Source organism: Ranitomeya variabilis, chromosome 1, assembly GCF_051348905.1.
Source record: "Ranitomeya variabilis isolate aRanVar5 chromosome 1, aRanVar5.hap1, whole genome shotgun sequence".
Taxonomy (NCBI): Eukaryota; Metazoa; Chordata; class Amphibia; order Anura; family Dendrobatidae; genus Ranitomeya; species Ranitomeya variabilis.
In genome coordinates this window covers 486,647,482-486,664,230 of record NC_135232.1, presented here as the reverse complement: position 1 = coordinate 486,664,230, position 16,749 = coordinate 486,647,482, and the positions used below count along the sequence as shown (strand labels likewise).

The window sequence follows — 16,749 nt, the reverse complement described above, 5'->3', positions numbered from 1 at the left end:
CGTGCAGTGCACGACGCTAATGTGAAAGTAGTCTAAAGCGCCATGGAATAAATGGCGCTATAAAAATGAATAATAATAATAATAATAATAATAATACAGCCATATATGGATTACATGTGTTTTTAATGTGTTGCTACAACAGGTGTTTTTTTACCTGCACGCTTTCCACATCTAATCCAATTCTTTGGGGAAAATCCACCCCATAAAAGCTTTCAGAGAAATTGACAAATTGCAATTTCAAAAACGCACCGCAGATCAGTTTATGCAGAGTTAAAAAATTAAATAAATAAAACAGCGGGTGTGAGGTTCCTGTAAATCCTATTCATTTTACTGGGGTCTAAGGGGTAACGTTTCTTTTTTTGGAGAGTGACAGAGTTTAAGTCCTTTTTTTTTCTGAAGAGGCAGTTTGTATATTCATTTCACTGGAACAGAGAGACACTTTTTTTTTTGCAAAGCGAAAATAGTGTCAAACACTCATTGTGCCTTGAGCCACGGTCACACGTTCAGTTTTTTACCTCAGGATCTGTAAGCCAAAACCAGGAGAGGAACAATCAGAGGAAAAGTATAAGGGTATGTGCACACGTCCGGATTTCTTGCAGAAATTTCCTGAAGAAAACCGGAAATTTTCTGCAAGATATTCCGCATTTTTTTTTGCGTTTTTTTTAGCATTCTGCAAGCGTAATTAGCTTGCAGAATGCTAAAGTTTTCCAAGCGATCTGTAGCATCGCTTGGAAAACTGACTGACAGGTTGGTCACACTTGTCAAACATACTGTTTGACAAGTGTGACCAACTTTTTACTATAGATGCTGCCTATGCAGCATCAATAGTAAAAGATAGAATGTTTAAAAATAATAAAAAAAATTAAAAAAATGGTTATACTCACCCAGACGATCTCAGCGACGTCCGTTCCTCTTCCTATAGCTGGTGTGCGCGCGCAGGACCTTCCATGACGTCGCGGTCATGTGAGCGGTCACGTGAGCGGTCACGTGAGCGGTCACATGACCGCTCACGACCAATCACAAGACAGTGACGTCATCACAGGTCCTTCACCGCACAGCAGCTATAGGAACCGAAGCGGCAGCGTGCAGCGGTGAGCGGGAAGACATCGAGGGTGAGTATAGGACTATTTTTTATTTTAATTCTTTTATTTTTGACCACTTATATGGTGCCCAGTCCGTGGAGGAGAGTCTCCTCTCCTCCACCCTGGGTACCAACCGCACATGATCTGCTTACTTCCCGCATGGTGTGCACAGCCCCGTGCGGGAAGTAAGCAGATCAATGCACTCCTAGGTGTGCGGAATCCCCGCAATTCCGCATTTTTAATGAACATGTTGCTTTTTTTTCCGCGATGCGATTTTTTCGCGGAAAAAAATCGCAACATTTGCACAAAAAATGCGGAATACACTGTAAATAATAGGAGGCATATGTTAGCGTTTTTTTCGCGTTTTTATAGCGGGAAAAAACGCGAAAAAAACGCTAAAAATCCTGAACGTGTGCACATGGCCTAATAGAAACACATCACCACCTCTGTATTATCACCCACTCCTGGTTTTGCCTTACAGATACTGAGGTAAAATACTGACCAAATACTGAGGCTATAATATACTGACCAAATACTGAGGTAATATACTGACCAAATACTGAGGTAATATACTGACCAAATACTGAGGCTATAATATACTGACCAAATACTGAGGTAAAATGCTGAATGTGTGAACGTGGCTTTATTATGGGACAATTCCATGTTTAAAAGGTGCAAGTATCAGTGTAAACAAAATGACAGCCATAGTCTAGACTATACCAACTCCATAGATTAGCAGGACACCACCTTTGTCACTATGGGCAAAGGGGTCACCTTTAACTTAAGTAAGACGCCACATTAACACTTTACCGACTGGAGTGTTGATGGGACACATTTTAATATTTCACTCCTAGTGATGAGTGAACATGCTGGGATAAGGTGTTATGAGAGCACACTCGTGTCATATCTTGGGCATCCTCAAACAATATGTTCAAGACCCCCGCGCCTACATGTCTCGGAGCTGTTTGACAGCGCAACACATGCAGAGATTGCATGACAAAACATAATCCCTGCATATGTTGTGGCTGTCGGACAGCCACGAGAGCTCGAACATATTACTCGAGCACACCAAAGACACTTAGCACCTGAGCATGCACCTAGATCACCTTATCCCAGCACATTCACTCCACTACCCATTTGCCCCTCAATTTCACCAATATTATTACAAGACACCCATTAGTAATACATTCCCCTGCGCTGAGCATCCTTAGCCTAGGCCTGCCGAGCAGAAGACAAGCAGGAGCCCCTTATATTGTAAATCTTCACTACTGATCTGTCACATTAAAGCTTTGCCCATGTACAGGTGCAAGCGTCCTGACAGATACGACGATGATGCATACACGACCATGCCAAAGGGAGAAGTCACGCCGTGAGTGGTTATTGACACACTACTTTATCTACATGAGAACACGTGCACACCAGCCAGCGGATGTACACATGCAAATCAGCCACAGCTCACCCATGAGTCACACGGCAGGAGGTGGCTAGGATCACTACAGCTGGCAACAGTCACAACTTGCCAATGTGACTGGTAAGGGTACTTCCCGTCAGTCACGGATCTGTGCGAGTTCCTATTCCGCGCCCTGCTCGTCAACAACAGTCAGGAACGAAAGCTGTGCACAGGGCATTCACACCCGAGGACGTGAGCCGTGATGATGAAATATTAGTGGAGCACAGTCATATGCCCCATGTCCGCAGACAGAAAAGCCCCACATAACATGGCAGCCTCAATTCTGGGGACCCCTAGGGATTATACGAGTGTAGCCTGGCATGGTTACTACTGCATGGAAAGGGAGCAATTCACTAGGGACCGGTGTGAAGATCCACAAAGCCATAGGTTCATCAAATCCTTACCCTACAGTATGACAGCAGGGAGCGTTAACCCCTACAAAGCCTAGGCTTCTTGTGTCCTAAACCAGAGCTAATACACAAACACAAATAAAGAGGATATTATACAACATACAATGGATACATGTACATTCACATTCTCCCACAATACAAAAACCTGAGGCCAAAGAACCATCACAAGCAATGGAAAAAGTAAGGTGCACACATCAGTGACAGGAATCATAACCAAAATGCACACCGACACCGTACAGCTCACTAATTCATACTGTATCCATGTAGGCGCTGGATCAGCCATCTATTATGTAGCTAGTACAAGGGAAAGTAGCCAATCTGGTGTGTTGTGAAGGACGAGAGGGGAGCCATCATCTCCCCTGATGAGAAAGACAAGCCGGAGAGGAGACAAAGGCAGCTGCAGGCCTGTTGTGTGCCAGCACTGTGGTGATGGGGGAGCAACAGTACCAACATGGGGTGGTGGGCAGCCTGTCAGTGCCAGCATTGGGGCTGAGAGAAAGCAGGACCAGCATCGGAGGGTTTTTGTTTTTTTTTTAGGTGTGGGGAGGATATATGAGCTAGCACAGGGGAAACAGTACCAGCCGGGAGAATAGGGGACTCCAACAAGAGTGAGATCAGCAATCAGTTCTTTCAAGGATCTGGCAGAGTGTGTGCCGGATTCCTTCCCCCTCTCCAAACACATACGGAATATAGATTGTGATCCCCAATGGGGACAGATGATAATGTCTGTAGAGCGCTGCAGAATATGATGGCGCTATACAAGCAAAGTGTAATATAGGAGGAGGAAGGGGGGATTGGAGGGATGTGAGGTACCAGCACAGGAGGAGGAAGGGGGGATTGGTGGGATGAGAGGTACCAGCACAGGAGGAGGAAGGGGGGATTGGTGGGATGAGAGGTACCAGCACAGGAGGAGGAAGGGGGGATTGGTGGGATGAGAGGTACCAGCACAGGAGGAGGAAGGGGGGATTGGTGGGATGAGAGGTACCAGCACAGGAGGAGGAAGGGGGGATTGGTGGGATGAGAGGTACCAGCACAGGAGGAGGAAGGGGGGATTGGTGGGATGAGAGGTACCAGCACAGGAGGAGGAAGGGGGGATTGGTGGGATGAGAGGTACCAGCACAGGAGGAGGAAGGGGGGATTGGTGGGATGAGAGGTACCAGCACAGGAGGAGGAAGGGGGATTGGTGGGATGAGTGGTACCAGCACAGGAGGAGGAAGGGGGGGATTGGTGGGATGAGAGGTACCAGCACAGGAGGAGGAAGGGGGGGATTGGTGGGATGAGAGGTGCCAGCACAGGAGGAGGAAGGGGGGGATTGGTGGGATGAGAGGTGCCAGCACAGGAGGAGGAAGGGGGGATTGGTAGGATGAGAGGTGCCAGCACAGGAGGAGGAAGGGGGGGGGGGGGATTGGTGGGATGAGAGGTACCAGCACAGGAGGAGGAAGGGGGGGATTGGTGGGATGAGAGGTGCCAGCACAGGAGAAGGAAGGGGGGGGATTGGTGGGATGAGAGGTGCCAGCACAGGAGAAGGAAGGGGGGGGATTGGTGGGATGAGAGGTACCAGCACAGGAGGAGGAAGGGGGGGGATTGGTGGAATGAGAGGTGCCAGCACAGGAGGAGGAAGGGGGGGGGGGGATTGGTGGGATGAGAGGTGCCAGCACAGGAGGAGGAAGGGGGGGATTGGTGGGATGAGAGGTACCAGCACAGGAGGAGGAAGGGGGGGATTGGTGGGATGAGAGGTGCCAGCACAGGAGGAGGAAGGGGGGATTGGTGGGATGAGAGGTGCCAGCACAGGAGGAGGAAGGGGGGGGGGGGGGGGGATTGGTGGGATGAGAGGTACCAGCACAGGAGGAGGAAGGGGGGGATTGGTGGGATGAGAGGTGCCAGCACAGGAGGAGGAAGGGGGGGATTGGTGGGATGAGAGGTGCCAGCACAGGAGGAGGAAGGGGGGGGATTGGTGGGATGAGAGGTGCCAGCACAGGAGGAGGAAGGGGGGGGGGGGGATTGGTGGGATGAGAGGTGCCAGCACAGGAGGAGGAAGGGGGGGATTGGTGGGATGAGAGGTGCCAGCACAGGAGGAGGAAGGGGGGGGGGGGATTGGTGGGATGAGAGGTGCCAGCACAGGAGGAGGAAGGGGGGGATTGGTGGGATGAGAGGTGCCAGCACAGGAGGACGAAGGGGGGGATTGGTGGGATGAGAGGTGCCAGCACAGGAGGAGGAAGGGGGGGGGGGGATTGGTGGGATGAGAGGTGCCAGCACAGGAGGAGGAAGGGGGGGGGGGGGGGATTGGTGGGATGAGAGGTGCCAGCACAGGAGGAGGAAGGGGGGGATTGGTGGGATGAGAGGTGCCAGCACAGGAGGAGGAAGGGGGGGGGGGGATTGGTGGGATGAGAGGTGCCAGCACAGGAGGAGGAAGGGGGGGATTGGTGGGATGAGAGGTGCCAGCACAGGAGGACGAAGGGGGGGATTGGTGGGATGAGAGGTGCCAGCACAGGAGGAGGAAGGGGGGGGGGGATTGGTGGGATGAGAGGTGCCAGCACAGGAGGAGGAAGGGGGGGATTGGTGGGATGAGAGGTGCCAGCACAGGAGACAAGTGGCACCGATTCCCCCACCTTATTGGCTTGTTTCCCCCATTACAAGTGTCTAGCTTCCGATATAGGCGCAGACAATAACGGGGCGACACACAAAGCCAGGACACAATGCAGACCCCATACACACAGAACGCCACCCCCTCCCCGTCCCGGACACAGCACGGATGTACACAACCCCCGCCCGCCATGCTAGATGTAGGCACAGAGATATACATACAGAGTACATAACGCTATACACAACTCGCCTCCTTCGCCACCACAACGGCCGAGTGTCGTTACTGCACGGGTCCTACACGCGCCGAGGCCGCTGCTTCTCACTAGTGCACCGCCCGCCCCTCTCCATTCTCCGGATTTATCTCTCGCTCTGCTGCCTCTTCCTCACTGTATAATCTGGGCCTGGACAAGAACCGAACCCGCCCCCAATGCTTGGCCTGGGGTGCAGTGACGTCACGACAGTGGCCCCGCCCCTGCCTGCTATAAACACACCGGGAAGAGCAGCCATCTTTGATGTGGGCGCCGGGAGCAATATTAAGAGGACAGGGGACGTGTAGTCACGGGTGCGAGGAGCGGAATAGTTTATTTGCTGTTGATCATCTTAAAGAGGTTGGGTGGAGATTATCGGGTACTGAACAGTGTTGCCAGCATTAAACATGTCGCTGATGGCTCCGGGCACTGCTTGGATTTGTGTCTGGGGTGGGATAAGTCAGGCGAAGAAACAAGCGCAAAGAGTTCCGCCTGGTCTCCCTATTATTAATGCGTTTCGGTCTCCTGGAAAATGGCCGGAGGGCGACCCCTGACTTCTCCGCCGGCTAATCACACAGCTGTCTAGTTCAGTAGCGGCGCTGTCAGAGTGGGCAACTGCACGGCTTTGTGTTGTGCTGAGGCTGCGGCCGCCATGTTTGTTCTGGGCAGCGGTCCAGCAGTCAGAGCCACTATGGCTGTGTGGACGAGCGTGTACTCAAGAGTAGCAGCCATTAATAAGACTAAAATAACAAGAGCACACATATACTGTAATGAGGTCACACATGATGGCTCCACTGGTGTTTAGTTGCATTCTAAAGGGTGTTAGAAGATGCCCCAGTTGTACGCGCCCATGAGAGATAAGTCACCAAGACCCGATGACGTCAGAGCCATTGGCCGGCAGTCTAATGTGTATAGGCATCTACCACCTATTCCTCACTGATGTCTCATGGCGTAAGGATTGGGTGGTTGGTTGTCCATTGCGCACACCTGGTGTGTATATATACAGAGGGAGATGTGGTGGGGATTCCCAGGCCCTAAGCGGCCCTCTGTATAGGGGTGTCAGGAGAGATGGAGACGACTGTTCACCTGGCGGCTGCCAAATGTGACTGATATTGGCAACAGCGTACACACACACACGAAACCAGAAGTTTACATACACTATATAAAAAGACGCATCTGCATGTTTTTCTCAATATTTGACATGAAATCAGAATAAACCTTTCCTGTTTTAGGCCAATTAGGATTACCATAATTATTAATATTTGCCAAATGGCAGAATAATGAGAGAGAATGTTTTAAGGCATTTTTATTACTGCAAAGTCAAAAATTTACAAACACTAAGGCTACTTTCACACTAGCGTCGCACGACGAATTGCGTCGTTGTGACGTACCGACGCAAGCAGTGAATGCGCCGCACAACTGGGGCAGCGGATGCTGTTTTTCAACGCATCTGCTGCCCCATTGTGATGTGCGGGGAGGCGGGGGCGGAGTTCCGGCCACGCATGCGCAGTCGGAAAAGACGGTCACGACGCACCAAAAAACGTTACATGTAACGTTTTTTGGTGGCGACTGTCCGATGCAACCGTCGCACGACGGTTGCGACGTGTGGCAATGCGTCGCTAATGCAAGTCTATGGAGAAAAAACGCATCCTGCAAGCACTTTTGCAGGATGCGTTTTTTTCTACAAAAAGACGCATAGCGACGTGCAGTGCACGACACTAGTGTGAAAGTAGCCTAAGATTACTACGCCTTTAAACAATTCTGGACTGCCCATACGATGATGTCATGTGTTTGGAAGCTTCTGAGTTAGAGACACACCTGTGGATGTATTTTAATGCACACCTGAAACACACTGCTTCTTTGTGTAGCATCATGGGAAAGTCTAAAGAAATCAATTGTGGACTTGCCCAAGTCTGGCTCATCCATTGGTACAATTTCAAGATACCTGAAGGTACTTTGTTCATCTGTGCAAACAATTATATGCAAGGACAAACAAGATGGGAATGTCCAGCTGTCATACCGCTCAGGAAGGAGACAGGTTCTGTGTCCCAGAGATGAACGTGCTTTGGTACGACATGTGCATATCAATCCAAGGACAAAAGCAAAAGACCTTGTGGAGATGATGGCGGAAGCTGGTGAGATTGTGTCAATTTCCACAGTGAAATGAGTACTATATCAACATGGGCTGAAAGGCCATCACTCCAAAAGAAACATAAAAAAGCCAGATTAATGTTTCAAATGCACACAGGAACAAATACTTTAAATTTTGGAGACATGTCCTATGGTGTGATGAAACTAAAATTTAACTTTTGGGGCATAATGACCATCGTTACTTGGAGGAAAAAAAAGAGAAGCTTGAAAGCCTAAGAATGCCATCCCACCTGTGAAACACGGGGGTGTCAGCATCATGTTGTGCGGTTGTTGTTTTGCTGCAGGAGGGACTGGTGCACTTCACAAAATAGATGGCAACATGAGAAAAGAAGATTTTGTGTCAATACTGAAGCCACATCTCACGACATCAGCCAGTAAGTTACAGCTTGGGCGAAAATGGGTCTTCCAAATGGACAATAACCCAATGCATACTGCCAAAATGGTAACAAAGAGGCTTAAGGATAACAAAGTCAATATTTTAGTGAAAATGTATGGGCAAAACTGAAAAGGCAGGTGCGTGAAAGGCGACCTACAAATCTGGATCAGTTCCACCAGTTTTGTCAGGAGGAATGGGCCCAAATTCCAACCAACTATTGTGAGAAGCTTGTGGAAGGATATCCCAAATGTTTGACCCAAGTCATTCAGTAAGGGCAATGGTACCAAATAGTAATGAAATGTATGTAAACTTTTGACTTTGCAGTAAGTGATAAAAATGCCTTAAAACATTCTCTCATTATTTTGGCAAATATTAATAATGATGGTAATACTAATTGACTTAAAACAGGAAAGGTTTATTCTGATATCATGTGTCAGATATTGAGAAAAGCATGCATATGTGTTTTTTATATAGTGTATGGAAACTTCTAGTTTCAAGTGTGTGTGTGTGTGTGTGTGTGTGTGTGTGTGTGTGTGTGTGTGTGTGTGTGTGTGTGTGTGTGTGTGTGTGTGTGTGTGTGTGTGTGTGTGTGTGTGTGTGTGTGTGTGTATATTATATTTGCCTGCACCCCGCTATAGCCACAAGCTCATGGCTGCATTATTTTTGTATAGTGCGGTGCAGGATAGATGTGGTTCCTAGTGGGGTCTGCACCAGCTTTACATGTAATAAATTAATTTTTATGTATAGAACTGTATTGAGTGCTGCCCAATATATTATAGTATATTATATTCAGACCTCAGGGCAGAATATACTGTACATTGGGAGGGGAGAAGCCATACTCCACTCTCCTCACCCACAGCCCCAGAGAGTGGGCATCAGATCTGTTACTGCTGCTCCGCCATTCTCCCCATCACTGTGCACACTAGCCTCATTAACCCTTTACCTGCTCTGGGAACCGAACATTAGTGCCTGCACACAATGGTGACACACTATTCCCCTAGCAGTGAGAGGTGGCCTGTGGGTTCTGCCTGCCCTCCCTGCTGGGGCTCACCATGCTTTCAGTGCTTGTCTTGGCCAGTGGCATGTGCAGGTACTAAAATCCTGAGAAGGGAGAGCGGCCATAGAACACAGGTGACCTCTCGTAGCTCAGGGTTTGGAGACATCAGTGCAGCATCCAGTCACTCCAGGTGTCAAATCTGCAATTGATTTCCAAATATCAATACATTTTCTTTTCTAACATTTAAATCTTGCGACAAATCTTTTAAGGGTTGTCTAGTGTGAACAATACAATATAATGCAGTGAAAAACCCAAGCTGACAGAGAGGGGCACTATTTGTGATGCCTATCCACTGTGGACTCAGACAACCTTACTGTGGCGGCCTCAGCTTTCACTATGAGTCTGGGTTCAGATGGTCTGTTTATCATCTAGAAAAAAACTGCCGATTTTTCCATTTTGTTATCATCTGTTTTTGGCATCCATTTTTATACATCAGTACAGTTTCCCATGTTAATAATTGATAAGGGTCTGTTATATATGGACAGTGTTCAAATTGCATTGGTTTGTTTTTTTTTTACACACATTGAGTTCAATGGGTGACCCTGATCCGTAATTTTTACATGGTCATCAGTAAAAACCTTCATCTGAATCCCTCCATTCATTGACTTTGGTGTATATGCTATCCATGTTTGGCAAATGACCGCGTAGCGATGAACATGTCTGTAAATGGCGAACATCATTAGTTGTGTGCGCTTGACAGCATGGACAAAGGACCTGTCTACTATTCACGTGCACTAGTCTGGTTCATAAGTGGGACTACACAGACCTGTGCTGAGATTACTGCCCACACAGGCTTCACCCCTAAGTGTGAGTCGTGAGTACCAAGAAGGGACCATTAGCTGCATATACCCTCTATAAGGCTGACTAGAGGTGACTACATGCATACGGCACCCCTATGATAGCGTGGAGGAAGACCAGCCGGAAGTGTCACCATAAGGAGTCCAGCTGTGGCGGGAACTGGGCTTGTAGCACCTTACTTTTATGTGTTCTGTTCCATTCCTAATTGTAACTCAGCTTCTCTTACTTTTATCTTCTTACTGTAATGTCTGACAGTTCTTCAGTATCTCTTCTAGTATTTTTACCTTTCTGTACAATGTAATTCCATAAAGGGAAGAGCACTGAACCGTTTAAAGCAAAAAAAGTATTCTACATTTGGCTATACTATTATCTCATGGCGATAAGCTACTGCGGTCACCAATTGGTTACACATCCAATGTGACACAATGTAGCACATAATAACTATGGCACCAATGTAACAGTTGTCTCCATGATACACCGCTAATGGGGCAGGGACATGACTGCTGCTGTTCTTACTAGGCATCCATGATGAGGTCACTATCTTTATAGGTATTTGATTGTAGGCTGTATACGAGTCTGTGATTCACTGTGACGCACATTGGTCATACTCTGCTATTATTACAATTAACCATTTGAAATTAATGCATAATGATTGAATATATCATGCTTTTTAGTGTTATTCAATGTAATCTGAGAGCAGCATGATCTAGAGACAGAGAGCCTGATTCAAGCGATGTTCAAGTGGGCAGCTTGGTGTAATTTAGATAGAATCCCTGTTTTGTCTGATGTACAGTATATGTAGCAAAGCTAAGACTTCTGGGTTGTGTATAAGCCCGCAGACACTCCTGATTGGCAGCTTTCTACCTGTGTACACTGCATTGTTAGTCAGCTGGCAATCCGCGATGGGGTGGGGGTTACATTGATTAGCCTGACTGGCCTGCCCAAGACATGTAGTCCTCACTGATTGTTTTGAAGCTACAGCACAAAGCCTAATAAGAGACACATCCCTGTAATCAGTCTCTCGGCTCCTATATAGAATCATGTTGTTCACAGATGACATAACAAAACCTGCTGACAGATTCCCTTTAAAGAGAACGTGTCAGTGTGAGTTTGTAATATAAAGTAAACACATAGCTGTTACACTGATTACATAGATACCTTTGGTGGTGAAATCAGCTTTGTGGTTCTTCTCTAATAACCACTTGAAGTTTTCTGCTAATCAGATTTTGGTTTACAGGGGCCGAACTTTACACGGAGTCTTCTCCTCCTGTCTGTGATTCCTTGGACCCCCTACAGCATCCAGTCTATGAGTAATTGATCTCTGCTGAGATATCAAACAAAGGAGGCAGCAGGGGTCCAGGAATCACAGACAGGAGAAGACCCTGAGTACAGTCCGGCTCCTCCGCCTGCCTCTGGTCTATGAGTGACTGATCTCTGCTGAAATGTCAGAGGAGGCAGGAGAGGGTCCGGGGAATCACAGACAGGAGAAGAAGACCCCGAGTACAGTCCGGCTCCTCCGCCTGCCTCTGGTCTATGAGTGACTGATCTCTGCTGAAATGTCAGAGGAGGCAGGAGAGGGTCCGGGGAATCACAGACAGGAGAAGAAGACCCCGTGTACAGTCCAGCCTCTCCGCCTGCCTCTCCTCTATGAGTGATTGATCTCTGCTGAGATGTCAGAGGAGGCAGCAGAGGCTCTGGGAATCACAGGCAGGAGAAGACGACCCCGTGTACAGTCCGGCCCCTGTGCACCAAAATCTGATTAGCAGAAAACTTCAAGTGGTGATAAAAGAAGAACCACAAAGCTGATTTCACCACCAAAGGTATCTAAGTAATAAGTATAACAGCGCCATTACAGCCATGGCTTCACTTTACAAAATCCTGCTGGCAGGTTCTCCTTGTCACAGATATTTAAGCTTCTGGGCAACTTTACATACCATGTAAAAGAAAAAATGGAAATCTATTTGAACCAACCACTAACCATTGTATTTTAATGGCCAGTTCATTAGAGCTGCCAAATCTCATTTACATTTTTGTTCCATTTATTTTTTTATTTTACCCACTTATATAGCGCCATTAATTCCACAGCACCTTACAGACATTATCATCGCTGTCCCCATTGGGGCTCACAATCTAAATTGTATGTGTAAGGAGTGTGGGAGGAAACCAGAGAACCCAGAGGAAACCCAAGGGGAGAACATACAGACTCCTTGTAGATGTTGTCTTGGTGGGATTTGAACCCAGGACCCCATTCAGTCAGTTTTATCAGCACACTGCAGTGGCTGAGGTGGCATACACAGTCCATGGTGGACATCAGGTGGGCGACTATACGGTTATTCTAGAAGCATGGGTTCTAAGGGAGAATAGACAATGTAATGGAGCACACAGGAACCACCCAGAGATACAGTGAGGACCAATAAACCTCCTCAATGGGGAGAAGTAAAGCTTGCAATAATAATCTTTATTTTTATATAGCGCCAACATATTCCACAGCGCTTTACAGTTTGCACACATTATCATCGCTGTCCCTGATGGGGCTCACAGTCTACATTTTTTATCAGTATGTCTTTGGAATGTGGGAGGAATGAATCTCCGTGACATGTAGCTTCCTGTGTCTCCATTTACTGCCAAAGCCTATATTAGTGTAAAGTGTCCTAGAGACCGATCGATTGGTTTGTATACGTCTGGTAATATTTCACTACCTGCTTCTTCTGAAACTGTTGCCTGCTTTTGGATAAGCTCGGCTGTTTGGTAATTGCAGCTGCATACTGCCAGTGATGTCAGCCAGACTAGGAGAACTGGCAGCGAAACCTGGGCAGGAGAGTCAGACTGCCGGGCATGTGTATAATGAATGCAGCTCCTGATTGAACAGCAGCTATCGCCAATTCAATCAAGAGGCCTACTACTCACCACACACATATCCAGCCTTACACAGCTAATGGCTTGGATTCGCCAGAGCTGTCTTCTAGGTAACAGTATTGCAGTCGCTCTCTGGTAATAGTTAGATTACTACTTTGAAGTTATTTGCTTTGCAGCGATATTAAAACCCTAAACTGAGTTTGAATCCCTAATACAGCACCCATATCGCACTGTACCTTAGATATTGTAATATGGTGATTTTCACAAAAACCAGTACCATATGGAGATGCATACAGTGCCTACAGGTCCATAAGATTATCAGGGTTTTAGCATTTAAAATACACACTTATTCTCCCATCCCTCTAAGAAATGCAGGATGAGCATATTTTACGTGGGCCTATTGTAGATAGGGGGCACATGGTGCAGAGCGTGGCAGACATCTTGTGCATGCATGCATCAAGCCACACCCACTACCGCCTCTCATTGGCTGACACTCATTTTTAAACTCCCCTCAGATGACGCCATCCCCTGACAAAGGCAAATGCCGAAACGCGAGTTGGGGTAGTCTCCTCCTCCTGATTGTATCTGCTGTACACCGCACAGGTATATACTAATCTTAATTCTTTATTATTTTCAATATCTACTTACAAGGGGTAATTCATTTCACATATGTCTATGCACTTTCGCACTTTTGTATTCTAATAGACATATCATGATACGCTTCGGCTATTCCCTATGGGTTAGTATTACAGCACAGCAATTTCACAGCAATGAATAATGGCCATCATTTAGCGTTGCCTATTATAACATTGCGTCTCCATGCACATACTTTAATGACGCTTTCACATGGGTTATGCATACTGTAGTTGTCACCATACATGAACTTTGCCTAGTACACCAGTAGATTTAGGCACTCGGCAGCTTCCTTTCACATATTATCTTATATATTTATTTTTATGGTTCCAGATCATTTACTGTGTTTTTTTACTTGGCTGTGCGCCTGCTTTCTTCTGGCTGCATTTCTTTTGTGTACCAATTGCATGATCAATAAACTTGTGATTTTTCTACACCTCATTATATTTGGCCCACATTTCGGGGTGTTCTTTCTCGGTTTATATATAATAATTACCATGTGTATGGGTTTATTTTACCTTGCTTTTGAGTTTTCTAATGTATTGTAGATACAGCATCATCTCCAGACGATATGGGAACAGCTGACAACTTGTACCGTATGTATTTCCTATGGTTTCTGCTCATATTGGTGATACTATCATAATCCATATACCGGTAGATAAGTCTTAAAATTCAGAAATGTACATTTTTCGGGAGCATAACAACTCATATTTACCTAACAAAAGCAGTTTATAAAAACCTAATAAATGCACATTAAATGGAATCTGTCCGTAAGATCAACCCTCCTAAGCCATCTATATGAGCTTTTGGTCATAGGAAGCTGAATACAATGAGGTTTTGATCTCAACGATCTGATGTCTTGTTTCAGAGAAATCTACATTTTTCTTATACATAAATGAGCTGTTAAGATCTATAGGCCAGGCAGAGATCTCTCGGAGAATCTGTATCCAGAGCGGGCGTGTAAAGGACCTGGCCATTGGCCATTTTTTTAAATATTCAAAATGAATATTTTTGCAGGCAATTTACTGTGTTTTTATTTATCACCCAGAAAAATTAACGTTGCTCTGGGTTACAAGATAAGGCCCTCATTCTCATTATACTAGAGTCGATTGAAGCCACTGATAATGGAGGGATTGGACGTCAGTCTAATGTATATGAGGGGGCCTCCCAAGTCCTCCCCCACATATAATCATATACTGTTGAAGGAGAGAAGGGTTTGGCCTACTCAGTTTCAGTGTCCAATCCTTTTGTTCTCCCTAGAGATAAGAAGTCTGGCAGTAGCCATGGCTTTGACAAAGATCGTTGAGATCGAAACATGTTGCCTTTGTCCGTGTTTGGCATATATCCAAGGAAGCATGTACACCATGTGCATTTACTTTTAATGATGAAATAAAGAAGAATTTTAAGGAGCTAGAACTGCTTTTTCTTTTTCCATTAGAAAATAATCACAGATCTGCATTGCCCCATAGTATAACTTTCAGCCAACATCAGACAGCACTCGGCTGTGTTATATGCCCGTGTAAGCTTACCTTATAGTTTTGCTTACAGTTCATACATTACATTTACAGTCGTGGCCAAAACCCATGGCTACAGTGCCATGGGTTGTAAACGTCTTGACTATGTTGCGCACCGTAGACAAAGGAACATCAAGATCTCTGGAGATGGGTTTGTATCCTTGAGATTGTTGACGTTTTTCAACAATTTTGGTTCTCAAGTTCACAGACAGTTCTCTTCTCTTTTCTGTTCTCCATGCTTAGTGTGACACACATAGACACCCAATGCAAAGATTGAGCCAACTTATCCTCTTTTTATCTCGTTTCAGGTGTGATTTTCATACTGCCCACACCTGTTACTTGCCACAGGTGAGTTTAAACGAGCATCACACGCCTGAGACAAGTTGTGTACCCACAATTTTGGAAATGAACAAGAAAAGGAAAGAAAAAATCTGTGTTCAATGTTGACTGTATAGATAAAACTTCATGTTTATTGGAGCTTCATAAAAAATGACATGCTGGAATACCTCCGGGTACCCAAAGGACAAACCAGAGCATTTTGACTAAGGAGTCTTATTCATCGGTGGTATGCCAGCATGTGATATTTTATGAAGATCCAATAAATGTGAAGTTTTATCTATACAGCCAACGCTGGAGAATTTCTTTCTTTATCCTGTACATTTTGGAACGTTCCAGACTAGGACGGCTCCATGCTGTGATTCTCATCCAGGCAAGGTGCAGCGGACAACGGTGAGCTGACTTCTCTACCCCTTATATGCACAATTTTGGAAAGGTGGCAACAATTTTGTCCTGCTCATTTTTGGGATTGTATGTGAAATTATGTCCAATTTGCGTTTTTCTCAGTTTGTTTTGCATTGCTCCAATAAACACAAAGGAAATAAACGTGTACAACAAAACGTGCAATTGTAATAATTTTCTGGTGAGAAATACTTTGTGTATACAAGTGAAGACACTGGAGATAGAAGCAATAGTGACAGCAAACTTATTTCCTGTAGTTTATAGTCTATAGGCCACAGGAACAGAATTATGTTTCAGTGATTTTACATATCAGGAAAAGGGGCCTTCTGTCAGTAATCTCACAAAAGGGTTCTGCAGAGAGCTAATTGAGACCTAAGAGGAACTAACAGACAATGGATTGCATTCAGCATTGCAGGCTAGGTAAATACACTATCAACCAGCCAAAGTACGAGAACAACAATGTAGCGACACATTAAAGTAAAGTTCCCATAACATGGGCATGTAATCAGTTGAATGACCATTCTTATGACCCCATACACATTAGATTAATGTTGGTCGAACCTGTCAATATCGTTGGCTTCGACGGACAGTATAATTTGTATGGGAGCTGCCGCCGTGCAATGGAGAGATCTCGGTCCCATTGTTTTTCTGGAGATAACATTGGCCAGTGGCTTTCTTAGAGAACACAGGAGCGCTCCTGCGTATGGGAGGCTTGGCTGAAATGGCTGTTGGCTAAACAATCGGAAGAAGTATCATTCGGCCTACTTCCATCTAATGGGTATTACCAGCTTTAGGAATCGTGGTTCTTGATAATACCGAAACATACCAAAGTTCAGAAGACTAAAGCATAAAA

The 16,749-nt window shown here is 45.9% G+C and overlaps 1 protein-coding gene across 7 annotated transcripts in view; it reads right to left on the bottom strand.

The window, feature by feature from the left end:
• RNF38 (ring finger protein 38) overlaps positions 1 to 16,749 on the bottom strand; it is a 425,742-nt gene that overhangs the window by 52,709 nt on the left and 356,284 nt on the right. For 2 of the 7 annotated variants that reach the window (XM_077251718.1, XM_077251708.1), the window contains exon 1: positions 5,748 to 5,928. The exons of 3 other annotated variants lie outside the window; for them this stretch is intronic. In XM_077251718.1, coding sequence (XP_077107833.1) covers positions 5,748 to 5,756 — 9 coding nt within the window. In that variant the 5' untranslated portion in view covers positions 5,757 to 5,928. Of the gene's footprint in view, positions 1 to 5,747; positions 5,980 to 16,749 lie in introns of those variants that run through there. 2 more of the 7 variants (XM_077251735.1, XM_077251727.1) reach the window with 2 other exon arrangements.